This window comes from Megalobrama amblycephala, linkage group LG4, assembly GCF_018812025.1.
Source record: "Megalobrama amblycephala isolate DHTTF-2021 linkage group LG4, ASM1881202v1, whole genome shotgun sequence".
Taxonomy (NCBI): domain Eukaryota; kingdom Metazoa; phylum Chordata; class Actinopteri; order Cypriniformes; family Xenocyprididae; genus Megalobrama; species Megalobrama amblycephala.
This window is the reverse complement of record NC_063047.1, coordinates 52896928-52919124: the sequence shown is the minus strand read 5'-3', so window position 1 is coordinate 52919124 and position 22197 is coordinate 52896928. Positions and strand designations below refer to the sequence as shown.

At 35.6% G+C, this 22197-nt stretch overlaps 1 protein-coding gene across 1 annotated transcript; it reads right to left on the bottom strand.

The window, feature by feature from the left end:
• Positions 1–853: 853 nt before the first annotated feature.
• lhx1b (LIM homeobox 1b) lies at positions 854–6843 on the bottom strand. Its single transcript, XM_048189956.1, has 5 exons — positions 6168–6843; positions 4431–4654; positions 3917–4191; positions 3041–3206; positions 854–2059 (listed from the first exon to the last, which is right to left on the bottom strand). Exons 1-5 carry the CDS (start codon positions 6335–6337, stop codon positions 1689–1691), a joined length of 1206 nt encoding a protein of 401 aa, XP_048045913.1. The 5' UTR covers positions 6338–6843; the 3' UTR covers positions 854–1688.
• Positions 6844–22197: the final 15354 nt, after the last annotated feature.

Here is a 22197-nt window from a genome sequence, read left to right as displayed (position 1 = left end):
GCAGACAAGTTTTTTTTTTTTTTAATTAGATTCTATAAAATTAAATGTAACATTTTAAATTACATTTATTTAAACAGTTTTTTTTCTTCATTTAAAGTACCTATATTTTTAGGTTTTGGGGACTATTATGTTTTTAATATAAAAAATAAACATGTAAAAGCAAACAAAACTGAGCAGTAGGTCTATACAAAAAATGAATAGCCAAGAAGTGTGAGTTGAACAGGCTATTTGCATTTAGGGAGATATGGAACAAATATTGACATATCGAAACATTAGCTTCATACTAGTAAATTTGAAATAAGTACATTTTTTTTGTTGTCTGTTTGTAGATAAATGTAAATAATAAAGATACATAATGCAACTTATATGCTCCTAAGAGATAATGCAGTCAATAGATGTGATTCTCTTGTTCTCTGATAGAGGCTATACTGTAACTTTTTAGCCATGAGAATGTTCATAAAGTCTTATTTTTTGGACGTTATAATACAGAAATATGACTTAAAAAAATTGATTTTATGAACATTTTTATCTGTTTTACATTTATTACGTTTAGCAGCAAGGACCTCCTAACACTGACATGAAATCCTCAAATAAAATCCCTAAATCTTTTTACCATTTTCCCCAAGAATTCCTCTGTGTCCTCCATTTGTTCTCCAGATAAGGATTAAAATGACAGATTATCAAATAACCCTAAAGACTAATGCGGTTATTAGTCTTTATATGGTATGCTTTATATGTTATCTCATGTATTAGTTTTATTATTTTTTATCTTTTGTGTAAAACTGTACAGCACTTTGGTACAACACACGTTGTCTTTAAATGTGCTTTATAAATAAATGTGAACTTGAACTTATTCTCAGTGCTAGAGTGGTTTTCAAAAAAAGGCCCATTTACAGTATGTATTTGTGCTTCATTTGTCAACATTTATGGATTTGTTTAGTGTATTCTTTGTGCAAACACAATATCATACAAACTAATACAGTGAATCACAAGTCAGATATAAATTGAATTAATACAAAAGTTTGGTTCCTTGCTTGAAGAAAAGTTTATGTCAGTATCAAGAGGGTTTTTTTAAGTCATCGTTGATATTTAAACCCCTGAAGAAAATATACGTAAACAATTGACTCCTCTCTGTCCACTGACCATATGAAATGATTTTTAGAAGGTAGACTTTGTCCTATAATTCAAGTCATGTTTCATTTCAAATAAAGGGCTTGTCCCAACAATTTTAAGTTTCCCTTTTAAAGGCAAACACTCTGAGACTTGGTGGATCTCATAATAGAAACGTAACTCCACCACATGGAGAGCAGAGAAATATTTTGGTGTGAGATGATTTCAAGTGTCATTATGGCAAAGCCTTGAAAGGCAAAGAGGTCTGAGTCGTCAGGTTATGATACACATGACACACCAGGTGTTGTAAATATAAACATTCTGTTTCAGCTTTTCTTAAACTGTCGTTGTCTATAGCACAGCTATAAGGTCTGCAGACCCATATTTGACATTCCACTTTCAAAATACACAAATGCTGCTTAAATAAATAAATAAATAAATAAATACATTAAATAAATAAGTAAACAATGAACAAATAAATAGACAGCTATGTCAATAAATTAAATAAATAGAAATATTGTTGCTATAAAATCATGAACACACATGAACAGAACATTTCTGAATGAGTCTGTTGTTTGCTACCAAACCGTCCCCTCATTCATCTCTGAAGACAGATTGCTGTATCCATTGCCACTGAGAGAGTTCAGGGATGTGAAGGGTGGAGTGGAGTCACACATGTCAGTGGAGATACTGTGGATGGAGGTGGGTGCGCTGGGCTCGGGGCTGGGGGAGTCCCCTGGGTGATGCGATATCATCTCACTGAAGCATTGTGTCTCATTGGAGGGGTGGTGTGCTCCGTGATGGTGGTCCATGCTCCCTAGAGGGGTTCCAGCTGGGCCGGAGGAGGCCATGAATCCTAGATCACCTGGAGTCTGGGCTTGAGAGGACGGTGGACCCTGAGGGAAGTAGTCGTAGTTTGACCCCGGGCCATAGTACTCACCTTGATAGTCTGTAAGAAAGAGGAGAGTGGTCAGCAAATGATCATTAAATGTGATCTTTCAAAGCCTTCTCATTAAACTTCCTTACTAAGGCAAAACACAGTTTTTTTTCAACTGAAATCAGGTTAATCAGATGTAATATTGATGTAAAAAATTAATGTGATTTTAACTGTAAAATATTGTAAAAATGCTACGGAAAAAAAAATGTAAATAGGTTTACAGTAAGTTCCCGTATTATATACAGGGAAAAACTCTAAAAGATCTTACCAGACATTTTATGTAATTTTCACAGTAAAATGCTGTAAATTTTACAATTTTTAGAAGTAAAAAAGAACAAATCAATGTATAATTTAGTCAAAAACTGTAAACTGATGTTCCCACAATTCCCTGTGTGACACTCCACATTTGAAAGTATTTTGTTTAAATAATCATGTTTCTTAATAGTTTTTGTTATCAGTTATATATATTAGGGTTTTATGTATTGTGGGTTACCATGATGGTGTTTTGTGTTTGCATGAATGACTCTGTGCACCTTCTTTATATTAGTATATAGTTCAGCTCGTGGAAAAGCTAATTGTGATTAACTCTGATTCTTCATGTGGCTTTCTCTTTTACCACCTGCATTATTATGGTGGTTGTCATTATATGTTAAAGGTACAAATTTTAGTTATATAGCCTAACAATAATATAATAATAATACATTATCAGCCTTAAAACCTAACTTTTTTAAAATGTTATATTTGTGTAAAACCATATGTAGGCTATTTTTTGCATGTTCATTTTTAATTTTGTAAGAACATTTATGATTGTGTAATAAACTGTGTGCATATATATATATATATATATATATATATATATATATATAATTTATTACACAATAATATGTGTGTATATATAGGCCTAGGATATCTCAGTAGCCTATCGGGTATGATGCTTTTTTTTTTTTTTTTTTTTTTTTTTTTCCTAGTTAATATTCATGAATATAAACTGACCGCCATAAAAAGAGAAATGTCCATTGGCCATGAGCTCTCCTGGTTCCATTCGATCGCCCAGCGCTCTCATTCTCCTCGGACTGCGGAAGAACATGTGTCTTCTGGCGCCCAGCGCGCTCAGCTGCTTCATGCGCCTCTCTTTAGAGCGCCGATTCTGAAACCACACCTGAAAATACACAAAAGAAATGGGACATTAGTTTCCATATTAATAAACCCCACAAACATCATTGAGAGTAAGGTTGTTATTAGATAGCGTGGGAAACCTGCTAAGGAAACAACAACAACACACAATTGCATTAGGCCCATTAAGAGGAAGCACGTAAATATCGCTTTAATCCACAAAACAATAAGTCAAAATTAAAATAAAATAACGAAGAAAGATAATTTAAGAATTTAATTTTAGTATAGGCCTAGCTACCAAAATCAAATGTCTTTACTTCTGCCACAAAATGCTCTCCACGTTTAATAGTCCATAAACCCTTTTCGTTACGACATGCGTCACAGCCTGCAAGCCTTGCAGCACTATTATATAGGCTACTGAATGCCATTGACATTTTTTTTTTTTTTTAAAGAAATCACGTCAGACAAATGCAGGGTACATATTTGCATACAATCATGCCTGTTATCCAATCTCTTGGATTAATTATACAAAATGTATTGTCACTGCACTACAGGGCAATATCCTCCCACTTTAGCCTACATTATTTTTAGAGACCTTGCTACTTGTTATAAAGTTGTTCATATTTAATAGGCTGCCATATTAAACATATTAAACATAGTTCCGACAGTAAAACCTAATTTGATGAACCGCGGTCGAAGATAAACTCTGTGCTGCCGAGTGACTTTTGTATGTATTCCCGTTTTAGGCATACTTGCCTGAATCACTCGCATACTGAGGCCTGTTTCCTGCGCCAGCTGCTCTCGTATGTGTCTGGTAGGTTTGGGGGTGGCGGAGAAAGCAGCTTTCAGTGTCTCCAGCTGCTTGGCTTTGATAGTCGTTCGCGGGCCGCGACGTTTGCCACCCAGATTCTGCTCGTCGTTTTCATTGTTGCAGGTCTCCTTGTCTGACAAGTGTCCAGTCTCAGAGTCTTTAAAATCATCCTGTGGGTCTTGAGATTCTGGAGATAAGCTCGGGTCACTGCATGTAGTAACTGTAAAAAGCACAGAAGTAAAACATTTAGTCATGTCACTGCCACAATATAAAAAATGCGCAATTTATAGCCTATTTTCTTTCAAAATGCTACACGTTCCACAAATTCGAAGACAACACAAAATTACACAGCGCAGAAAAAAATTAATAGCCTTGAGTTTATCCTGAACTGTGTCCAATGTGTCGTGTAATCCATCGTGCACATCTATATTAATCTCATATAGGCCCAAAACGACTCACCTGACAGAAGGTTTGTGTCTTTTCCGATGCTGTTATTCATGTAATCCTCCTTGCAGACAAATTTATATTCATCTAGAATGTAAAGTTCTTCGCCAGTGGAAAGCTGTTTATTGCACATGATGCAGGTGAAACAGTTGAGGTGAAAGACTTTGCTCCGCGCTTTCCGAACTAGATCACTGGGCGAGATTCCCTGCGCACAGCCTCCACATTTAGTGCCATAACGCCTGCGAGAAAAGTACAGATATTAAGAGATAATGTAGTCATGGAAGCCAAAAAAGCGAATTAAAAACCAGTAGTCAAACATTACAAAACAAAACTAATAAAATAGACACACAAAAAAATGTAATAGGCAACCTGTGAGAAAGAATGTTGGCACTGCAGCTGTTTTATACTTTCATGAGATATTTTTTTCCACAAAATTTCTTGTGTGTCCTATTACATGCATAGTCTACACTTTAATTTACAGTTATCTTTGCCAGAACCTTACCATAAAGGGTGTTACAAGCATTACAGGAATTTTGGTGACTTTGTTGTGCATTTTCTAATTATGTAATTATATATCATTTATGTCATTAATTATTATAATATTAATGTACTAACATATTTGAGCTATTGTACAAAAACCTGATGATGCAGTATGTGTCAAAATCTATTGTAATAGAGAGTACAATAACATAAGAGCAAAGCGCGCGACACTTAAATATTGCAATAAACATTAACAACATACAATGTGAAACATTAAAAAAATAATAAATAAAATTTAAACAAATGTAATAGTTTGAATTGCATGGGAATTACATTTTAACCAAATAATAAGGCGACTCTTTATTTATAATAGCCTACATAATTTTAACAATATGTTGCCATGTTAAATGTAACAAATTCTCTTTAAAATAGTTAAAAATTTAAAACATTTTATTACACGATGATCTTACATATATGGTAAGGTATGTTTACCAATTAACGTTTTAACTGTTGTGTTTTACATTCTTTTTCTCTTAAATTGCTAACATTTTATGGTGATTAAAGTAGGATAAATAAAAATTTCCATCCACGTAATGTGAAATGCATGAACTACAGTCTATGCAGAAATATTCTATTTAAATTTTCAGGATAGAGTTGCTTATATGTTCAGCCTTGATTTGACAGAATATATTAACAGAATATCCTCTTCCAAACTTCGCACGCGACAACATACATTCTTTTGTCTCTGCGCGTGCATGTAAATGCAGTTCACTGAAATGGTTATCAAATGCGTGCATACTGGATGTCTGTGGGTTTCCTCTCGAGCTCATTCATTATTCAAATCCACTTATCGCATCTTTGCTCTAGCTTTTGCAAACAAATGCGTGCGCTACGAAAGATTGAGGCAAGGCAGGGCACACATCCGTCAGGTGCTGCTGGAAATCACATCCCCTGCTTGCCTGACACTCATACCTTGTAAACCAAGAAAACTGTTTTGGTCTGTCAAGTAACACGCTGTCTGGTATTAGGGGGTTGTAAATGTGATGTGCACCAAATTTCTCTTTTTATTATTGCATTGTGCATTTATTATTTTAGCTATACCGTATGCTATTTTATAGGCTGTAGGGGTGTGTATTTATATTAAATATATATATCAAAAAATATTTGTATGGAAAAAAATATATAATTCAAGAATGTTTTTAATAAGAAAGGTCAGTAGCGTCACGAAGGAGCTTAAATATCCTTTAATGCTTCCTTCGATTTAATGCTCACCTGAAAAAGTCGTTTTTGCAGTAGAGTCGTCCTTCTCTTGAAAAGCATCTATCAGTTAAATTGCATTTACAGTCACAACACTGTACGCATTTCGCATGCCAGGCTCTATCCAAGACGCTGAGCAGAAACCTGTCCAGAATAGGCCTCTCGCATCCAGCACAGTGGACCATATTTTGTGACTCCAGTCACTACAGTGCTATCCTTTGTGAGAGGTAAAAATCTGTTGCCAAAAGTTAGAGAACACTACGTGGTCCTTGATCCAAGTAAACAAAAAGGCATCAAAAAGGCAGGCATTGAATGTATAGCATCCCAAATTTTGCCTAAAGATGACAGCACAGAAACAGACTAGTGTCAGCTCCTCTTTAAACGATTAAACATACGTTGATGGTTTACCATTAAGATGAATAAAAACAAACTTTAGTTGAAGTGTTAGTTCAACCTCACGTGGAATGTTTACTTATTCAACATTTAAATCATTGCAGCGCGCGGAATCTCCAATGTCCCAACTGTTGAACCGGAACAATGAACGATTAATTCATTTTTAAAAAAGTTAAAATCAATGATTTCAAAGCATATCACAAATATCCCTGGTCGTTTTGTTTAATTTCCAGTTGTATCTCGCTCTGCTTCTGTCGCTGGCAAGCGTTTGGATGCTGCCGAGAGACCTTATTCCCTGCGTTGTGACGTCATGCTGGAACAGAACCAATCAGATTAGAGTAATTTAGGTGGAAAACACTTTCCTCTGCAATTTCTGCTACCTACAGTCTATTTGGAAGCAACAAATTATTGAGTATTACCAAACAAACTTAAATGTTGACTAATTATATTTTAAAACAGAGTGGAAAAAAATGTAACATTATTTTAACCGAGATGTTATTAATGCAGTATTTGTCTATTTTTCTTAATTGATAATATATTCATTCATTGCTGTAATAAAATTAATAATTCATAATTAGTTCGTTTTAGACACATTTGAAAAGCCCACGGAATACAAGACATGAGGATATGAGTAAAGCACCTTCACTTTCATTCTGAACAAGCTACAAGAACGACACACTGGACACACTTTTTTTTTTTTTTCTTTTTTTTTTCATGCAATCCTTACCTGAGGCCATTTGAAGCTATATTTGATATTTAATGCAACATGGAAATGAGTGGGGGAAATGGTTTAGCCTAATTATAGACTAGTGCATTTAATGCTGAAATAGACTGCACGAGATATTGTTAGGCCAAATTATTCTAAAATATATTTATTTAGCCTTTTATTTACAGTAGGCTATTTTGTAGGCCCATTAGGCATTTTTATATAAGATACTAGAATATAATTTCGTTTTATCAGCAATATCCAGTAGCCTAATTAACGAAATGTAGGCCTATTTGAAATATTTTAGTTAAACGTAGGCTATGTGTGAATTTTAGTGATTCAAAAATTATGCACAATTCGAAAAAACACGACCTCGACAGCCATGTGGGAAAAGAAGGACACGGCAGTTTCCAGCTCAGATTAATGTTCCTCTGCGATTGTTCTTCAGTACGGGTGAGAGGGCAAGGATCACTAATGATTATAATATAAAGTCTCCGGCTGCTGGGAGATATTATCAGCGCGCAGGGAGCCATTGGAGGAGCTGCGGCGAGAGATAGGCTACAGCAGACAGCGAACAAGCGTCATGCCTGTATGCTATAGATATCATTAGCCGTGGGATTTGATCCTCAATGCAATGAGAGAACGTGTTTTAAGACTTTATTGTTTAATCAAGACAAGTCATGTGTCTGGTTAACGAGATATCTATAATCTTACAGCAAAACTTCGAAATATTAATCATTCAAAATGTGACGTAAATAACCCCTGAAACTGTCAAAACACTAGGCCTACCATCCATAAAATAAAGGTTCGAATAGGGGGTTTGCCTTTCTATTGTTCTTAAAAACACCAGCAATCTATGTCCTGGTGATGTAAAGAACCACGGGGTGTTCACTTTTCCTCTTTTCCTGATATGCTAAAAGGCTAGGAACAATTGACTTAAAGGGTTAGTTTACCCAAAAATGAAAATAATGTAATTTATTACTCACCCTCATGTCGTTCCACACCCCTAAGGCCTTCATTCATCTTCGGAACACAAATTAAGATATTTTTGATGAAATCCGATGGCTCAGTGAGGCCTCTATTGAGAGCAATGACATTTGCTCTCTCAAGATCCATAAAGGTACTAAAAACATATTTAAAACAGTTCATGCGAGTTCAGTAGTTCTACCTAATATTATAAAGCGACGAAAATAAAAAAATAATGACTTTTCAACAATATAGTGATGGGCCGATTTCGAACCACTGCTTCAGAGCTTTACGAATCGAATCAGTGACTCGGAGCGCCAAAGTCACGTGATTTCAGCAGTTTAGCCGTTTTATAGGAGATCCGAGTCACTGATTCAATTAAAAAATATCCTCGTCGCTTTATAATACTACTGAACTCGCATGAACTGTTTTAAAGGGATAGTTCACCCAAAAATGAAAACTTACCCCCAGCGCATCCAAGATGTAGGTGACTTTGTTTCTTCAGTAGAACACAAATGATGATTTTTAACTGCAACCATTGCCATCTGTCAGTCTTATAATGTGAGTGAATGGGAACACAATCAATAAGAGTCGAAAAAACTTGCATAGACAAATCCAAATTAAACCCTGCGGCTCGTGATGACACATTGATGTCCTAAGACAACGGCAGTGATGTCTAGCACTCATTGAAGTATATGCGCGAGACATCACTGTCATTGTCAGAGCGCCATCAGACCTCACTAAACGAGTGCTGAACGCATTTGGACATAGTGGTGTTTTAGAGGTAAAAAATGATATAAATACTGTTCGGTTTCTCGCACAAACCGATTGTTTCGTGTCTTAGGACATCAATGTGTTGTCACGAGCCGCAGGGTTTAATTTGGATTTGTCTATGCAAGTTTTTTCGACTCTTATTGATTGTGTTCCCATTCACTCACATTATAAGACTGACAGATGGCAATGGTTGCAGTTAAAAATCATCATTTGTGTTCTACTGAAGAAACAAAGTCACCTACATCTTGGATGCGCTGAGGGTAAGCAGATAAGCATCAAATTTTCATTTTTGGGTGAACTATCCCTTTAAATATGTTTTTAGTACCTTTATAGACCTTGAGAGAGCAAATGTCATTGCTCTCAATAGAGGCCTCACTGAGCCATCGGATATCATTAAAAATATCTTAATTTGTGTTCTGAAGATGAATGAAGGCCTTACAGGTGTGGAACGACATGAGGGTGAGTAATTAATGACATTATTTTAATTTTTGGGTGAACTAACCCTTTAAACTGTAGGCTAAATTGCTGGTGCTAAAAAGTATTTAAAAAAAAAAAAAAAAAAACGTGTTCCATGAAGAACAGTGCTTATAGTGCATACACAACAAGATTTATATTTTTTAAAAAGACGATTTATAGGGTTAAATGGTTGTAAATTTAATTCATTGAAGCACCTGGATCCCTCATTTTTTTTACCATGCTATAACATCAGCAACCATAGTCAACACAAAAACTGATGGAAAAATGGTTCTTGATAATAAATGCGTTCTTTGATGACCCTTTACAAATGTTTATTTTTATGAGTATTATTCATTAATTATTCATTTTGGGAGTTCTGCAGAAGATCAACATTATGTTACCGTAACAATTTTGTGAACAAAGATGCATTGTAGACAGTCACTGAAGTACAGACTTCATTTTATAGCCTGTAAATGTGAAAGAGGTTTTATTCTCACAGTGAAGGTGATATCTCACCAGTGTCCGACTTGGATTTTTATGCAATATATGTCAAGCAGATGAAAAATATAGCCAATACACGAGAAGGGTTGTGGTCAGCCTGTGCAGTCAACTTGAGAGAGAGAATACAACTGATAGTAAACTTTAATGTCTTTTGTGCTTGAATGGGTGTGAAGACATGGTGAGTTGCAGAGCCACCCTCAAAATAACCAAATAAATCAAAAACCATGAGTGCTTAAACATCTTGTTTATTGTTTGCCATTGCTTCAGCCTGGTTTGAATGATGTGCATGAGTAAGATTTATTTACAATCTTGCATAAACTATAGTTTGAATCCTCCAGTAAAGTCTGTTGCGGTGAACCTGACCTTCTGTGTTCAGCCTCTGTTGCTGTTGATATTAGGCTGAGCTCCTACTGTTTGTTTTGGATTCCACTTCATCTCATTAGCACGTGTTAATTACTGCTAATTGAGTTCAACAAGATGAGATGGCAACCCAGAGGGACCACTCATTCACATAATTTGCTGAAAACATAATTGATTATGATTTGCCAAATGAAACCACTTAGCACAGTTTTAGCCACATACAGGTGGTTGAGTGAATGTGTTTTGTGACTGTGCATATTTTTGCTATTTGTGTTCTTGGTGGTTGTAAATAAGTTTGTCTTATTGATAAAATTTAAACCTTCAGTCTATTGCTCATTTCACGACAAAGAACATTATGTGTTTATGTTTATTGTTAAGGGCTCTTTGTTGTACTGTACATATTTGTCTTAGGAATGCTTGACTTTATGCACATATTAGTAATGAAATAGCCAAACCTGTTAGAAAGGAATGTCCACATACTCGGTCATGTAGTGTAGTGGAGTTGTATCAGTGAGACTGTAGTTCTTAATGCAGGGTAAAGGACTTTGCTAGGTGGATGGAGAGAGATCGCCATGGCAACCATTTGTCAAAAGGGAGCTTGAGGTCAGGCTGGTTTTGGTGTAGTGGAGAGCAGGTTTACTTTGTGGTTTTTATGCAGATTGCCCCCAGTGTGGATGTCAGAGAACTGAGGTTGGAGCTTGGTGATCTTAATGTAAGGCCTTTCATACTTATCTCCTTATGTATGAAGTGTTATATAATTATAAATTAAACCGTTTTAGTCCTGGATGCTCATTGGTCAGTGTGCTAAAATATAGAAACAGTTAATATGTGAAGCGACGAGAATACTTATTGTGCACAAAAACAAAACAAAAAAACTATTTTTCAACAATTTCTTCTCTTTCCTGTCAGTCTCCTACGCTGTTGATGTAGTAAACACAGTGCAGCGCTTCCAGGTTCTACGTCAGAATGCCGACGTAGAACCTGGAAGCGCTACACTTTGTCTACAACATAAATAGCATAGGAGAATGCTATTTATTGAACCACTGTAGTCATGTTGACTATTTTAGCGATGTCTTTACTACCTTTCTGGGCCTTGAAAGTTGCAATGACGTTGCTGCCGATGTGGTTCAGAAACCTCTCGAATTTCATCAAAAAATATCTTAATTTGTGTTCTGAAGATGAACGAAGGTCTTATGGGTTTTGAACGACATAAGGGTGAGAAATTTTATTTTTGGTGAACTAACCCTTTAAGCATATATAATCAAATGCATGATGAAACTACAGACAGTCACTCCTGACAGATAGCTGCTTGAAGAATTTATCAAGCCTCTTTTTCTGTATAAAAGAGGCTGATAGGCTGCGTTCTCTGTCCACAGACCCTTCACACCCATTCTGCTTCGCTTACCTTGGTTGACATGCTAGACGCAAAGGTATGGACGTAAACAATAGGGAGAGACTTCACTCTAATCCCTATTGACTGTCTCTCATTCAGCCTGCCAATTGATATCATGGATTTGTCTCACTCAATGATGTCCCTGCATCAGGCTGGCCCATACCAGTGATGTTTCCTGTGAGTCAAAAGATGTTCAATCATGCCAGAAATGCTAGAAGACCACAAACCCAAAAGGATCAACACAAATACATGAGGCTGAAAGTAAATTTTTAACTGAAATATTTTGATGAACATGAAGGCCACTTGCTTAACGTGAAAGGCATGAAAACTCTTTATAAACTCTGAATTCAGGGGCCGTTTACAAAACATCGTTTTCAACTAAAAACGGAAAAATTTTTATGTGTTTTGGCTGTTCATTTACACAACGACAGTGTTTTGAGGGCCTGAAAACACAAACTTTTAAAAACGATACCGTTATTGTCTCTGTGTAAACTACAAAAACCTCAGTTAGTGAAAACGAGGATGAACGTGTATTACGTGTTCAGTCTGGTGCTTAGTTTATCTTTACAAAATAAAATCGCCATCTACTGGCCTGGCATGCATAATACAGTTTCTTAAATCATTTTCGCTGATTCCTGTGAACAGGGATCATTCTGACAATGTTGTTGCCTGTACGCAAAAAACACGAAGGGATTTTTTTTTCAGATTTTAATAAATCGTTGTCGTTTAAACGCACCCTTAGTTAACTTTCACGTCTGGCTCTGTTCTAATATGGAACACCCACTATAAGGGGTCGTTTACACAACACTGTTTTCAACTAAAAATGGAAAACTCTTTATGCAGTTTGGCTGTTCATTTACACAACAATGCATTTTGGGGGCCTGAAAATGCTAACTTTTGAAAAGAGGTTTCAAAGTGCAAGTATTTGATAATAATACCTTTATAGTCTCAGTGTAAAATACAAACATGCACATTTGTGAAAACGGTGACATCATGCGCATACATATTACGTGTTCAGTCTGTAGGTGTGTAGCATTTCTTTATAAATTGACATTGACATCATTTTGACAACGTAGGCGTCTTTACCTGAAAAACACAAAGGAAAAACCTTTCCGTTTTTAGTGCATTGTTGTTGTTTAAACGTACCTGAATTCTCTAGAAAGAGAAGGAGAATTTTAGCATAGAAACATGGTGAACTCTATTCCTGGCTGTACAGAGGAAGAGAGACTTGGCCGCTCTCTTTTGCCATGTACCCAGAGGGGGTGAGACAGTGGTCTTCTGGCAGTGAGAGGACCCTGGGGACTCAGTGCCTGGAGCCTGCTGATGATGGAGATTGATGCAGGCAGAGCCGCAGACGCCCCAGACGTTCAGCAAAATTAAAAGGCTATTTTGTCAAGTTGTAAAAGAACAGAATGGAGCAGAGGGTGATGGGCTTCCCCTCCTCCTTTCTTCTGTGTGTCTCTTTAGTGTCATCAGGCCCTCAGGGACAAGAACCGTTACATGCCTTTTACTCTCTCTCTCTCTCTCGTCTCTCCCTGTTTGTCTGTCTGTCTCATAAAAAACACACATACAAGAACACATACTTAAAGATACAGATAAAACAATGAACAGATTGGAAAAATTTTGTGAAAAGTATTATGTTACATTTTCTAAAGAAAATTGATTTTTCTAAAGAAAATGTGAATTTTCAGAATAAAATGTGACCATGCAAAACGTAATTCTAGGGTGTTGTGGGTAATTGCCAGGATGTTGCTATGCAGTTGTTTAGGTGTTCAGGGTGGTTACTAGGGGCCTCATTTATAAAGCGTGCATACGCACAGATTTGATTTTAGAGTGTGCGTACGCTTAAATCCACGCCAACTCTCATATTTATAAAAACGGTCTTTGACGTGGAAAAGTGCTTAGCGCCACGTCAGCGTCTGAGCAGATGTATGCACTTTTCCTTATCAGATTACTGCAGGTTTTTGGAAATCTATGCTATTCTTGCAGCTTGCCAAGGATTTGGATGATGACTGTTGATCTTTTATATGTAAATGACATTAATTAGGTGTCGTTTACAACGTGGAGAACTGAAACCATTCAGCTGCGCGCAAGTTCAAGATCATTTGCGATTTATAGATTTCACATCTGAAAGAGAGGCGTACGCTCATTTTCTGTGTGTAAGTTCATTCTATGAATCACATGTACGCACATCTGAGAAATGATCGGTTTCTGCACAACATCAGGCCCCAATGAGGCCCCAAGTGATTACATACTGGCCCAAGTCAAATGTCTCTGCAATATTATTCTCCAATATTATTGGTATTATTATTATGCCTGTTTAATTGTTTGTCAGGCATAAATCATGAGATGCTTAGAAAAATAAAAGCACAACTATCCTCAATAGGTCACATGATTTAGGTGAAACAAGAAGGTGTGCAAAAAGTTAGAGAAAAAGGGCTTAGGGCTGTTAATGTATATATTAATAAAATAAATTATGTTTAAGGTCATTTTTGTTGTTGTAGTTATTTTTGACTTTTACCAAATTTGAATGCTCTCTAAAAATTGGTCAGAAATCATGAGATTAATAGTGATTATTTTATTGTATTGACAGCACTAACTTTGAAAAGGAAATTAATAAAAAGCAAATATGCAGTTTTGTGAAAACACAATAGTTAAACAAATGTAAATATTTTCCGGATGATATTTTAACAATTTGTTTTAGTACAATAGTAGTATAAAAGCCAGTTATTTCATTTTGGAAACAATTACTTTTTTTTCTTGCACTGTATTTATTATGGCTTTTATACATGAAAATATGTGTCTGCTTTCATAAGGGCATGACAAAACTCCTGATTTGAGGTATCATTCATGTTTTGTTTTTGTTTTGTTTTTTTGCAAATGGTGCAGGATAAGTTATACACCAAAGTTTAATACTTATGGTTAAAAGTTTGTTCAAATCACTAACTCTAAGATTGAGTAATAGTAATAATGATGCCCAGTGTAAAACAATATGAAAATACAGACAGGTTGGACTACATAAAACATATTATAAATATTGTACTTTGACTGTGAAACATTCATATAAATAAAATTCTGTGCCCTGTTTCCACGCCTGCATCCTCTGGCTCCCTAGAGCCATTTCAAAGTCAATTCCTTTCACTTACTTATTTGGACATAATGTGCAGATCATTTATCCTCAATTTGAATTTAATTGACCAGGTGACCTGAGGATGCACCCCGGCCCTGGAGAACAGCCCTAACTGCGAGCAGTTGGCACAGAAAAGGAACAGAGAAACAGACTGCAATGAGGAGGGGCTAGACAAACACACACACACACACACACACACACACACACACACACACACACACACACACACACACACACACACACACACACACAGGTCATGCTTGTGTCAAGTAGGGAGTGGAGACCATCTGAGTTGTTCATCCTCATGCTTTGTGTGTTGACGGGATGTTGAGAGGTGTCCCAGAAGGTTGAGATGCGCAAATATCATCTGAACAGTCAAACGTTGCTTGACACAGTTTTCCCAGAGCAGTGGCAGCTTGTTCAATACTTCTCAGTCAGATTCATTTGGGAAAGGAACCATCATTCTAATCAAATATTAAATATCTCTCTGTTATAACACTCATTAACACTCATCATTACACTTATAAAAATGTGAAAGCAAGATGCAGCATGAATTAGTATTCATATTCAGTATATATATAATATAAATATAATAATAAAAGATTATATATATCCCCTCCAGTTACGTTTATTAAAGTTGACAAAATTTCACAGTCCATCTCATAATTTTATAAAAACCATATAGAATCTAACATCATGTTAATATTCAGTCCAACAGCAGTGTGTGTGTGCTAATGCTTTTATACAATTCTAGGGTAATATTGGGGTAATATATAGGGTAATATTCTAGGGTAATTCTAGGGTAATATAAGTTAATATTGAGTAACTTACACTTTAAATAAAGTATGAGCAGATATTTTGTTTCTTTCCTGAACAAGGCAAAGCAGGATCAACCTTTGCATGTCTCAAAGGAATGCTGGGAACGTAAGAATTATTAGATGTATTAGAATTAATATATTATTAATGTATACATAGAAAAAAATAAAATTAAAAATATAATATAATAATATGGCATAAGTGGTCAAATACTTTTTACACAATACAATATTTTATATATTATATTAAAACATGTTATTATATTAATATTTAAATAATATTTATAGTATAATTAAATAATTATATTTTAACTGAGTAACAACTAACCACTTGAGGAATGATTAAGAAACTTTAAAATGTTCATTCATGTCTTGCTACTGAGTGATATATATATATTTTCAGGTGGTGCTACAGAACACAATATACATATATAGTAACAAGTATGATGTGAAACACCTCTTAAATGAATGAATGAATGAATGAATGAATGAATATGATGAATATGGACTAAATTTAGATTTATGTGATTTATGCGATTTATGCGTTAGAAATGCGTATAAAATTTCCACTCATTTCAATTAGACTGTTAAAATAATAATAATAATAATAAACTAATAATGTTATGCATATTTTTGGTCATATATAAATGAAACAAATAAAAATCTCTGCAGTAAAAAAATCATGCCATTATTTGCATCTATTTGATTTTATTTAAATAATAATTTAGTATATTTTAAATCAAAGTATGCATTTATTTAAATTGCTTACAATTAGCATAAAATCTGTGCATTGTGAAAACAATTAAATTGATCTTTTTAAAGATATGAACATGTTTAAAATATGGCTAGATGTGAATCAAACAATATTGAGTTAAAATGTATGAAATTGGATGTATGAGATGTAAGAAATTGGATTTATGGATGATGAATATATAAACCTGTTTATTGTGTATTTAAATCACATTCAGTTTATTAGTATCAGGACACACGGGCAGCATAGAAAGCTAGTGCACACATGGAACACCAAACATCAACTGACAAGAGAAACACAAGGGCTATACTGTTTTTACACAACGGGTAATGAAACTAACAAGACACTCCTGGGAACAACCAGGAACTAAAAAACATGAAAACATGGCACAGAAACAAGAAATAACACAAAAGTCCAAACAAGGCATATGACACTGTTACAGAAATCCTTGGTTTATTTATGCACGACTGACAAATATGCATCACATTAAGTTTATTAGTTTATGTTAAAACTGTGTAATCCAAATGGATTGAAGCTTTATATGTAATTCAAATACATAAAACTAAATATTCTTAACGATGTTTACAGCACTCATAGAGGCCAACTATTACCTTTAGTATATAGTCTAGATCTTCTAACATAAGAATGGCAATTTTTTTGGTCAAAGCTATTCTTTTAATTTTATTATAGTAGCCATTTTATAAAAGCAATAAGCCACTGGCTGGGCTATACTGTAACTGCACTGCATGACTAACAACAGTTTTCAGCCATGTCCATTACTACACTACTGTCTGTGATAGCAGCCTTCTGCTATACCCTGCCTGGCTGTTGATTACGGATCTTCCCTGCAAAACTGACCAGCAGCGGCAGTAATCAGCTCAATTTACAGAGGGGTCCTGACCCCAGAGCAGTGATAGCCCTGTTCCATCTCAGCTTATCATCTCCAGCAGCCTGACCCACTGATCCCAGCAGAGGAAGCCATGGGATCAATCAGCCATCACTCTCGCTCTCAAATGGGTCTCAGTGTGGAGCTGGCGCTGAATGTGCACTCAAAGACAAGTTTGTCAATATGACAATATGAAGTTTTATGCTGGAAGAGGAAAAGACACATGAGCATCTGCAAACAGATCAATATGTATTTAAACCGTCTTTTAGGTTAACAATAATAAAACATTGGCGGACAGTAAAAAGGGACACATTCTCAGAGAAATCTGGGGGGTAAAAGCAAAATATTTATCGCAAAAGACAGGTTGTTCAATGCACCACACTTCCGGGCGTATCAGCTGCTTCTTCATTGCCCCTTCTCACACCCACCATTCACAGACATGTGTCAGAGACCTCCAGGCCAGTACCCCCCCTTTCCACAAAGCAGTCACAGATGGGACCCTCACAATAGCCTCCAACCCTCAGCAAGCTGGCCTTTCTCATGCCCGATTACACCCCAATAACAGCACCACAATTGATACAGTGACTCCTGGGGAGTGTCAGAAGACAGTTAGAAGACCTTATTCTGCTGTGATTGTCTGCAGTGTCTACAATCTGTGTATTTGCGGTTCACATGATTAAGAGCAAAATAACTTATAAATGCTTTCTGTAGAGGTCTCATTCTCAGCAAACAGTGCCATTTGTGTCAACCAACCAACCAACCAACCAACCAACCAACCAACCAACCAACCAAGAAAACAAACCAATACATAAACCAATAAATACATATTTTAAAAATTAAAATACATTTTTATTATATCATTTGAAATGGCTACGGTTGAATTTTTAAGAAAATCATATTTTTCCACTCAAAGCAGTATGACCATATTTCCTATAAATACTGGGGGACCTATAGACACAGTGGGTGCTGTAATATTCCAATAAATCATCTACACATATGGATTTTTCTCCTAGACCTAAATATGTGTTTAGAGCATTGTAAATTCTGGTAGAATCATCTACTTCTTCATATAATCTAATTATATACATGTATTTTAAAGGATTAGTTCACTTCTGAATGAAAATTTCCTGATAATTTACTCACCTCCATGTCATCCAAGATGTTCATGTCTTTCTTTATTAAGGTTTTTGAGGAAAACATTCCAGGATTTTTCTCCATATAGTGGACTTCAGTGGGGTTCACTGGGTGAAAGGTCCAAATTTCAGTTTCAGTGCAGCTTCAAAGGGCTCTACACGATCCCAGACAAGGAATAAGGGTCTTATCTAGTGAAATGATCGGTCATTTTCTAAAAAAAATAAACATTTATATACTTTTTAACCACAAATGCTCGTCTTGCACTAGCTCTAAAAATGTTGGGACGTTTTTTTTGGTAGTTTTTTTTTAATTTGAATAAAATGAAAACTAAAAGACTTTCAAATCACAAGCCAATATTTTATTCACAAGAGAACATAGATAACATAACAAATGCTTAAACAAAGAAATTTTACACTTTTATCCACTAAATGAGCTCATTTCGAATTTGATGCCTGCTACAGGTCTCAAAAAAGTTGGCACGGGGGCAACAAATGGCTGAAAAAGCAAGAAATTTTGAAAAGATTCAGCTGGGAGAACATCTAGCAACTAATTAAGTTAATTGATATCATGTCGGTAACATTATTAGCTATAAAAAGGATGTCTTAGAGAGGCAGAGTCTCTCAGAAGAAAAGATGGGCAGAGCTGTGAAAGAGTGCGTAAAAAGATTGTGGAATACTTCAAAAACAATGTTCCTCAATGTCAAATTGCAAAGGCTTTGCAAATCTCATCATCTACAGTGCATAACATCATCAAAAGATTCAGAGAAACTGGAGAAATCTCTGTGCGTAAGGGACAAGGCTGAAGACCTTTATTGGATGCCTGAGGTCTTCAGGCCCTCAGACGACACTGCATCACTCATCAGCATGATTGTGTCAATGATATCACTAAATGGGCATAGGAATACTTCCAGAAACCACTGTTGGTAAACACAATCCGCTGTCCCATCTGCAGATGCCAACTAAATCTCTATCATGCAAAAAGGAAGCCATATGTGAACATGGTCCAGAAGCCCGTCATGTCCTGTGGGCCAAGGCTCATTTAAAATGGACCGTTTCAAAGTGGAAAAGTGTTCTATGGTCAGACGAGTCTAAATTTGACATTCTTGTTGGAAATCACGGACACCGTTGTCCTCTGGGCTAAAGAGAATGGAGACCTTCCAGAGTGTTATCAGCGTTCAGTTCAAAAGCCAGCATCTCTGATGGTATGGGGGTGCATAAGTGCATACGGTATAGGCAGCTTGCTTGTTTTGGAAGGCACTATGAATGCTGAAAGGTATATAAAAGTTTTAGAGCAACATATCCTTCCCTCCAGACGACATCTATTTCAGGGAAGGCCTTGTGTACTTTAAACATTTGTTATGTTATCTATGTTCTATTGTGAATAAAATATTGGCTCATGTGATTTGAAAGTCTTTTTGTTTTCATTTTATTCAAATTTAAAAAACGTCCCATCATTTCTGGTATTTGGGAAATGTTTTTAATGTATTTAATCCAGTAAAATGTAATGCTGATAACACACAAATTGGCTGATATTCAGAGAAAAACATTTAAAAACTTACATTGATGTTGTAGGACACTATACAGAGTTAAAAGTTCAGTTTCTGTGATTTTTTTCCTTTTAATTATATTAATTATATAGAAAGTCACAGTTAGAGAAAAGGGACATATTCCTAAGAATGACCCAAAGACACTTGCATGCAAAGGAGGATTTAACATGGTAAAGAACCCAATGGGAGATACATTAGCATTGTCAGTAATGAATATAAATTTGTTTTCCATTTGCACTTCTGCCCAATTATCTCTGACATTTGACTTATGTACATGCACTGCTAGTCAATAAAAATATAGAGGAATATTATCTTGTAATGATGTAGCTGTATGATATAGATTGTATGGATTGAATAGTCCTAGTAAAGGATAGGTTATCCTATGAGCAGGCCACAGTATATTTATTGTTGAGAAGGATGTTTCAGCATTTCCAGTGTGGTGTGTAGCCAATATAACGATTGATTCTGTACTGTTATAAGCACCAGCCGAGCATGTATTATGAGACAGGGCTTTCGGTGGAGAAAAATCAACAACATGTGGCAGATTCAGATAAAATGATGCATGAGGCACAGCGCAAAGAGTGTATGTGTGTGCGAATGCAAAAAAATACCTCGGTATAACATTTGCCTTGATTTATCAGTGCCCTCACAAGAGCCTACAGCCCACAACAGAGCTGCAGACAGACTACATTAGACATAGAGATGGTCCAGCAAGCCATCTACAGTATGTTATCTGTGACAAACATACTCAGAGTGTTTTCATGCTTGTGTGTGTGTGTGAGAGAGAGAACCAATGTCCATATTATCGGCAACATTCAAAGGTATAAAACACCCCACAGTGTCTTATCGGCATCCACTGGCCTTCATTTCTATACCTCGTGCCCTGGCACACCTGTCAGCACTTTAAGATATGCAAATGAAGGAGGAGGAATACTCCTGTCAGATCATTACCATGCATTACCTAGTGCTTATCTCCACATTAATCCCTCGTCTACATAATCGCATTTAGGCTTTCTCCTCTGATGAATGGGAACCATGGGTAAATATAATCTTTGATTGAATATCAAGGAATTTTCAATACCTTGATGACACAATGAAAAAAAAAAAAGAATGGATTATGCGATCCAATTTGTTAGACTGTAATACTGGCAACATCAATAGCGATAAAATCATCTCATTGCTAATTGAATATTTTTCATAAGCATTTAAAGGGATAGTTCACCTAAAAATGAAAATTCTATCATCATTTACTCACTCTCATGTTGTTCGCAACTCAAAAGTCTGGTTCATCTTTGAAACACAAATGAATATATTCTTCATGAGACCTGAGAGATTTCTGTCCTTTAAGTGAAAGTACAGGTAACCAAAACTTAAACGAACCCAAGAGGCTATGAAGACATCGTAAAACAAATTCATATGAATCAAGTGGTTTAATCGAAGTCTTGTAAAGAGATATGATTGCTTTACACATATAAACAAACATACACAAAGCACATCACATATAGTAAGAAACTCATGAACAAACCTCAATGGTTCTTTGTGTGCGTGATGCATGAAAACCAATGAGGTTTCTTTTTTTAGTGTATGAGGCGCTTCAGTGTTTACAATATGTCTATGCATTTGTGTAGATCATTATTTAGATCTAAATAAAAGTCTACCTGGACTTTCAATGGAGGAACAGAATCCTTTCAGCCAGGTTCCATTAAAAATATCTTAATTTGTTTTTCAAAGATTAACCAAAGAATTATGGGTTTGAAATGACATGAGGGTGAGTAATGATGACAGAATTTTCATTTTTGGGTGAATCATCCCTTTAAGGTTTTAAAAATAAAACCCACATCATTGTATTTGGCAGGTGTTAAAATGTCCTTGCGACTAATAATGAGTGGTGCATATTAAGGCAAGCACTTTTAACCCTCACGCACTGTTCGATTTCTGGTGACTGCTTGCATATTCCGGGTCAAATTGACCCTAATTGGATTCAATACAATTACCCAAAAATCACACTATGAAACAAAAAGCATACAGTCAGGTACAAATAATTAACTTTTAATATCAATACTTTTCACACATTACAAAGAATAAATATCTGAATTTATGATTTATAAAAATGTTTTTAACCACTATTTTTAAGACTGCCCCTCCCTGCACCCGTGGGACACTTGCCATTATACAATTATAACAACAATATCTTAGTTTAAACCTAAAGTAATCTTGAAAAACTATATATCATT